At 43.5% G+C, this 7,744-nt stretch overlaps 1 protein-coding gene across 13 annotated transcripts in view; it reads right to left on the bottom strand.

Moving 5' to 3' along the window:
• Nucleotides 1-7,449: 7,449 nt before the first annotated feature.
• Nucleotides 7,450-7,744, bottom strand: part of C2CD5 (C2 calcium dependent domain containing 5) — a 64,319-nt gene continuing 64,024 nt past the window's right edge. For all 13 annotated transcript variants that reach the window (XM_027905355.1, XM_027905364.1, XM_027905385.1 and 10 more), the window contains one exon: nt 7,450-7,703. In XM_027905355.1, the coding sequence (XP_027761156.1) occupies nt 7,572-7,703 (132 nt within the window). In that variant the 3' untranslated portion in view covers nt 7,450-7,571. The remainder of the gene's footprint in view (nt 7,704-7,744) is intronic.

The raw sequence follows: 7,744 nt of genomic DNA, 5'->3' as shown, positions 1-7,744 counted from the left end.
CTTAGGGGCCTGGTTGCGGTTTTTTTGAGTCTAAACTCTATGATGGGTTCAGACAAATCATATTAAACCTTTCTTCCTAGGAAGGGAACAACAACTACATTGGATTTCATGCCACCCTAATTACATTATTAAAATAATATCAGTTTATTTATAGGAAAGGCGACTGTAAAAAGCCATGTCTGTTTCTCCTCATGTATAATTGAGTTTGTTGCTTCCTGCCCGGAAGTTCCCAGAACATGGGTTGGGAGGAGCAGCTCAGGCCAGACCCAAGTACTTGGGAAGATGGATCTTTATCTCAGTTCAAAACTGAATCCATGTAAATCTATAGGAGGAAGAAGGATCTTTGGAAGTCATACAATTCACCTGCCGCTCAGAGGCACACAGGCAAGTGCCAAGAGATGCTCATCTGTCCAGCTCTCCTGGATATTTGATGGAGGGTAACACCAACCTCCCTGAGCAATAACTCTGTGCTTCCTGTTCCTCATGACTGCAAACCTGGGTGTGTAGCCTCAACCTTTCCTGTTCTGCCTCAAGGCTGTAGCTTCTTCTGCTACCTGTTGCAGGTGTAGGAAACAGCCCTTGAAGATGGCAGCCAGGTCATTATTTTGCTCCAGCTGAGTCAACCTTTCCTCACAGGTCATGTTTTCTGGGCTCACCACTCTCTGGAGTGACAGTGACCTTCTCCAAGACAAAAAGGCGGAGAACTGGACTCTGTTCTGTGGCAATTAACTCACTGAGATGGTGAATCCCAAGCATAGAAGTGCCGTGGTGGCACCTCAGACCATCAGTCCTGTTTTTTACTGTGGTAAATGCAGGTCATTAAACATGGTGACTGTGGTGAAACATCCTAACTCTCAAAGTGGGATTCAAAAGGTTGATTCCCATGGGTCATCACTGTAAATTTGGACGTATCTTGGCAGCAGGATTCAAGTCCTAATAATAAGAAGTTTCATATAAGAGCAAGACAGTACTGTAGCAATTGCTGAAATAACACATTATCCTACTTTATTTTCAGTATTTCTTGCTCATTTTGGCCAGCATTTATGTGTGTCTCCAATTACCCAATTGTCCTTCCTGTCATTTTTTGCTGGTAGACACTCAACTTCCTGTTATGCTCTTTCCTTGTTTCTCCTGCCCACATTACCTTCTTTTATCTGTCCTATCACCTGCCTTTCCCTTCTTTGTCTCAGCCCCTTTTCTTCTGCTGAGGCAATAGGGAAATAATCCAGCGACACAGAACTCTTCTGGGCTGTGAGGGGGCCTGCAGATTTGCCTGCTGCTCGTTGTGGAAACAGTCAAAACCATCAGTGGTTTCAGACACACAAGAGCATTTCACCTTCAACAAACAGTGCTCCAACACATCAACAAGAAACGACGGCGAGAACACATCATTGCTAAATTTCATTCCCTTCACATGGCCTCCGGGTGAGATTAACAGCTGATATATGTAAAATCAAAGTGACAATTTAAAAGCCTGTTTGCAGGTTTCTGACATGAACAAGAGATCCCTCCAGACCAGCGTGCTCTGATCACTCTGCACACAGAACTCCAGCTGACAGAGTAAATTGGTGACGGAGCTGGCAGTGCGCGGTGCAAGGGCAGGAGCTGAGCACCAGGCAAGACAAGAGGAAGGACGTTCTGACAATTTAATAACAAGTGACTCTTCATTTCACCTTCTCTCAGCCATTTCCTCTCACGCAAACAGCACCTGGACTGAGAGCTGCGCTTGGGCTGAGCCCAAGATATAAATAGATCACTGATTTCAGTAAAAGCTTGGAAATTGAATTACAGCTCTGCAATGCAGACACCTCTGCTGTCCTGCGAGAGGTGTGAACAGAACCTGCCACTGCCCATTTCAAACACAGCGGCCTCTTCTCCTCTCTGCTGAGCAAATGCAGAAGGTAAGTGCATGTGTTGTTGCCTACTTGTGGTTGACCAAACTCTCCAGAGACAGGGCAGGGAGAGGAGGAATGGAAATGGGAAGTGCAGCCCAGGGCAAGATCCCAGGAAGGGAAGGTGCTGGGATGATGTGGATAGACTGGGCAGAGAAGGAAGGCGGGCAGAGGAAGGGTTGCAGCCTGTAAGTGCTTTCACTTGCTCCTCTGGCTTCTACAGTGCATACCAGGAGATAATGGCATCTCTGCAAAGCTTCCCAGGCTCTCTGTTGCACTTCCTTAAAATTTAAGAGCTCTTTAGGTGTCAATATTCTGTTCACAAGGTTGTAATTACTCTGACATTTCCAAACATCTCACAAGGTTTCCAGGCAAATGTTCTCTGATTGAAGTGTTATAGACATCTGATTTTAAGAAAATGAAACCAAAACTGGAATATCACCCTAGTGCCTCTCCTTCCTACAATTTAAGTTGAAATATCTGTACACAGTAATGTAAATGCTTTTGCAACAAAAATAAATTTAATGTGAGAGTGTATGTTCATACTAAAAATCAATTGAAATGTTACTCCTGTTTTCAAAATAAAATAAAAAAAACCTTCAGACTCCATCTTTCAATCACCGATTTGCCCATTGACTGATACACACAGTAAATTATTATCCAAGATCATTAAATCCAGCTATATTGGTGCAGACATGTTCATGATGTGGGTACGATGACAGCAGACCCATTAGCACACAGATTTGTGTCTGGCTGATTGTCATTTGTCACAGTATGCTCACAGGGACGGCGTTTTGATGCCTGGAGAAAGGCTGGCTTCTCCCACTGGCCCCCAGCATGGCCTTGGCACGTTCCTTCACACCTCTCTATCTCTGCTACTTCAGCCGTGGAGAAATGACACCAACCGATTCTGTGAAACACTGGAGGTGTTACCCATGAGAAGTGGTACCTGGTGGGGTTGTTTGTACACTGAGGAGCAGCAGCCTGCCTTGCTCTCAGCCCAGGCAGAGTTTACACAACTGACTTCTCAAAAACCTAAGAAAGCCAGCCTGTGCCTGGAAGAGAGCCCCAGGAAATCAAAGCCCTTTCCTGCCACTGGAAACCTTTGGTGTGTCAGACTTAACACACCTGATATAAGCTATGCCAGTTTTGACATGGATGATGATTCAATATTTAAGCTATTGCGTCAGTCTGCATCTTACAACCCCGTTTGTACCCCTGTGTCCTGCTGCTGCCCAGGCCCCCAGGAGCGATGGGGGCTCCCCAGGGTGGCAGGGGAGGCCACAGGGCATGTGGGGGCACTGGGGCAGCCCCAGCTCAGCAGTGTCCATGGCCAGGCAGGGCAGGGATGAAGGGGCTGGAAACCAGCCCTGCTGCAGCACCGCTGGGGCAGGTGGCCCCAGGGGCTGAAATGGGGACATGGGCAGGGTGGGATGAAGCCAGGCACAGACTGTAAGATGCACTGGTGCTCCCAGGGCCTTGCACTCTTCTGCACACAGGGCAAATAAGTCTTTTCATCCTTTTTTGCTTCATTTCTGCATTGCAGAGTGGTCAAAGCTGAGCTTTGTCCTATCCAGCAAACCCACAAATTCTGCATAGCAAGAAAACTTTTCTTGCCACGCAGCCCGATGCTCAACAGACCCCTGGATGCCACAGAAACACAGTTGTTCCCAATGTGCTCACCCAGAAAACTCTATTACTCAGATTAGTCATCAAAGCTTCCATCCATCCTTATCCTTATCTGAACACTCAAAGGGAACCGAGAACTCTCCCAAAACTTCAGTTACTGATATCTCACTCTTTGCAACTGTTTGTAATCCTCTGCATCTGTCTTGCTTCTCTTTTCATGTATCTGCCTCTCAGTAAGTCTCTAGGTGCAGGGCTGCCTTCCAGTCTGAAAGAAGTGAACCAGAGCCTCAGGATTTATCTCCTAAGAAATTCTGATTGCAACTGAACTTCAAGAAAAAAAGCTTTGATTCCACTTGGGAAGAAGGGAACCACAATCAACCTCACACCGTTCACTAGGGGAGATTTGCTTTCACTTTGCACCTTTCACACGTGTGCATCAGAATTCACAAACTTGGAGGATAACATGGATAAATAACGCAAAATGAAGATTTTCCAACCAGCTCCGAAAACAAGCTTCCAACTTGAAAAAGAAAGTGGGATGTTATTCCAGAAGGTGCATTCCTAAAGCACTGAGCCAGTCATCATGAAGCCAGCAACTCCCTTCAAGTTCATTCCTATTCACCTCCAAGCTTAGCAAGCACTACACATCTCTTATAATAGTGGTGGTTAGAGAAAGATGTGGAAAGAATCAGCAAGCAGCACCAGCATCACCTGCAGAGGCTCTTCCCTACTCTGCTACTGTTTTCCAGAGGAGGGAACAGTTCTCCACACCCTGAAAGCCTGACATAGACCCAGCTTTGCTGCTGCAAGTAAAGCAGTGCTGGCAGAAGGTGGATTTTTACATCAGATGCTGCCACTTCATTCTAACAAAACCACCCAGTTTATTCACAATATAGAAATGAAGATTTTAAACCCAAATTTGGTGGTCCAAGGGCTGCAGATAGGAACAGGGCTACTTTCCCCCCACGCTGTGATGTTTGGGCTCCTCAAGTCAAGAGAAAGCAGCAATGCTGTGGGATCAACCCTGGGAGGCAGCCAGGCACCGCACAGCTGCTCATGTGCTCCTTCCCTCCCAGCAGGAGGGCATGAGAAAACTCCTGGGTTGAGACAGACGATGCAGCTATTCCTAGACTAAATTCCTGACAAAGCAAGGTTTGATTTCATCCACTTATCCTTTTTCTTTTTTTACACTGGAGAGAAATATAAATAATGATCAAGGCAATTTAAGTGTACGACTTTCTACAGGTCACATTTATCCAACTGCACAAACTAAGAAAAGTCAAATCCCAATTAGCAACAGCTAAAACCCATGTTTGTCATTTCTGCAGTAATAATTAGAGAAGAATTAAAATTTCTAGATGAGAAAGCTCCTCCTCTACGTCTAATGAAATACACTACAGGAAACTGTGACCTTTAAACAGCTAGAAATTAAAAGATGACATTAATGCTTCCATAGAAACAACCACCACCCCCCAAAAAGGAAAAATAATCAAAACCAACTAGTGTAATGTGCTACTTCAGATAATATTTCATGCTGAATACTTATGCTGAAAACAACTTCTTGTGCCAGATCCAAGACCTTTTGAAGTTATTCATATTCTGCCATCAGCTTCAAAGGGGAACAAGATTTGCCTTGCAAAATAATCAAGAGAGCTGCAACTGTTCACAGGCGAATTAATTCATGGCAGCTTTGGTTGCAACAGCTGCAGAAATTGGAAAGCTGATTAAGTGTATTAGTGACGTGTTCTGGAAAGGACCGAATTAAACACTTCAAATACAAAGGGTAATTAACTCTACAAAATATCAGTACTGTAGGATCATAGAACGGTTGGGGTTGTAAGGGACCTTATAACCTGGGGGTTGTTGGGGGTTCTCCACACCTTCCACTAGACCATGCTGCTCAGAGCTCCGTCCAACCTGGACACTTCCAGGGATGAGGCAGTTACAACTTCTTTGGGCAACTTGTTCAGTGCCTCACCAGCCTCACAGTAAGGAATTTTTTCCTAGTATTCAATCTAAACCTACTCAAAATCTTTCAGTTCAAAGCCATTCCCCCTTGTCCTGTCACTCCATGACTTTGTTAAGAGTCTCTCTCCATCTCTCCTGTAGACTCTCCTCCAGGTACTAGAAAGCCCCAGTTAGGTCACCCCAAAGCCTTCTCTTCTCCAGGCTGAACAACCGCAACTCTCTCAGCTTTTCCTCACAGCAGAGGTGCTCCATCCCTCTAACCACCTTGGTGGCCTCTTCTGGACTCGCTCCAACAGGTCACTGTCCCTTCCTAGGCTGGGGACCCCCCAGAGCTGAAGGCAGCACTGCAGGTGCCAGAGCAGATGGGCAGAATCCCCCCCTGCTTTGGATGCAGCCAAGGATACAATTTTCAGCCCAGGATACAAATGATTCTATACAAAAAATGTTCCTCTGAGGAGGATGGGGGTGGGACCTCTTCAGTAGGTAGGTATTACACCATTACACATATTTACCTATTACACATATAAAAAAGCAATAAATTTTATAAAGAAATTTATTGTGCAAGAATGATTTTCATGCTCATTTACAATGAAATAATTAGTTTAAACAAATAATCATGCCATTGTTTAATTTCAACACTAAACAGAGTATTTACATTCAAGTTTACATCTTTGTTCAAGTTCCATGTACGACATTGTCAGAATTAAGTAAGAATGCATCTTCAAATCAAAGTTTGCTTTTTTTTTCCTTTTTTTTTTTTTTTTACATTAAAATATCTTCACCTTTCAGACATTTACTGGAAATGACAAATTTCCTTTCTTTGCAGTACCTTCATTTCCCAGCTACAGTACTGGAAAAGAACAAAACCAAACAGGAAACCTCAAAGAAACCCTTAAACACAAAACCAACCTGCAGAAACCAGTGCCACAGACATAAATCAGTCTCCAATCAGCCAAGTGTTTCCCCACATGTTTAATGGGAAGGAGGCTGCAGAATAACCTCTGCACAACTGACTTTTGGGGGACAGTTTATGTCATCCTTGCAAGAGATCACTCAAGCCTTAAGAAAATGAACCTCAAGACAATTCTTCCACAAAACCTTTAAATAACAGAAAGACTTGTTTTGTCAATATTGAAGTGAACATCATTTAATAGCACCAAACACACTTTGGAACTTTTTGTTCTTTCCCTCCCACCCCCCATGACCACCATGCCCAGGAACACAGTACTGTGGTCTGGCACCTTTTTAAAAACAAAGAACAAAATAAAATAAAATAAAAAAAAACACCTCTCAAATACCCACCCCGAACATCTACTGTATAGTAATGATTATAAAAAAAATAACCCAGCAGTTCACAAACAGTCCACAGAAACAGAACAAAACTCCCCAACATTAAAAAAGGAAAAAAAAAAAGAAAAAAAATAGGAAAAAAAAAAGAAAAATGAAAGAAAAAATAAAAATAGTTTTAGTGTGCAGAAATTCAAACTGTGACTTTTTGGTGCTGCTTTTCCCTCTTCACACTCTACAATCCAAGGGAAATTCAGGCTCCAGCCTGCATTTTCTTGGCCTGGACACAAATCTCTCCCTCCTTGGACAAAGGCTGCTAACAAAATCACCTCCTTCCCACCTCGACCTGAGAGTCAGCTCATATGACATCCAACCTCAGAAATGGTTCTGAATTACAACTTATTGTGGTCCTGTTGAACAGCTCAAAAATACAACAGAATTTTTGCTTAATTCCACAGTTCTATGTGACGCCTGCTATTCTAATCCGCACCCTCAATGCTTCACCTCCTGCCTAGGTTTCACTGCAGCCTGGAATTGTAACAAAAGAATCAGAGCCCACCTGCCAGTACACTGCCCTGACTCTCACATAAAGTTTAACCACAAAAAAAAAAAAAAAAAAAACAAAACCAAAAAACACAAAACCCACAAAAAAAACACACCACCAAGAAAAAAGGTGATTGTCTTGGATTTTGGCTATGAATGTTATGGAGACTGATTTTGAAGATGCAAACCTAAACATTCCCACACTTTAAATTATCTTCATATTTGGCAGAGACTATTTCACTTTTTCTGTCTTCATGTTGTGACATCTCCTGCAGAACTCGTGGGCTGAGGAACAGCCGTAGAAGGCTGTGCTGGTAATGTTTCCAGCTCAGACTCACGGACAAATATGACGGCGTCACCACTGACATTTATTAAACACTGAGCCTGGAAGAAAAGACAATACACAGTTACTAAACATTAAACAA

The sequence above is a fragment of the Empidonax traillii genome, unplaced genomic scaffold (assembly GCF_003031625.1).
Source record: "Empidonax traillii isolate 1590-97213 ecotype Southwest subspecies unplaced genomic scaffold, ASM303162v1 scaffold25:size3598162, whole genome shotgun sequence".
Lineage (NCBI taxonomy): Eukaryota > Metazoa > Chordata > Aves > Passeriformes > Tyrannidae > Empidonax > Empidonax traillii.
Note: the sequence above shows the minus strand (reverse complement) of the source record. Positions and strands in the feature narration are given on the sequence as shown.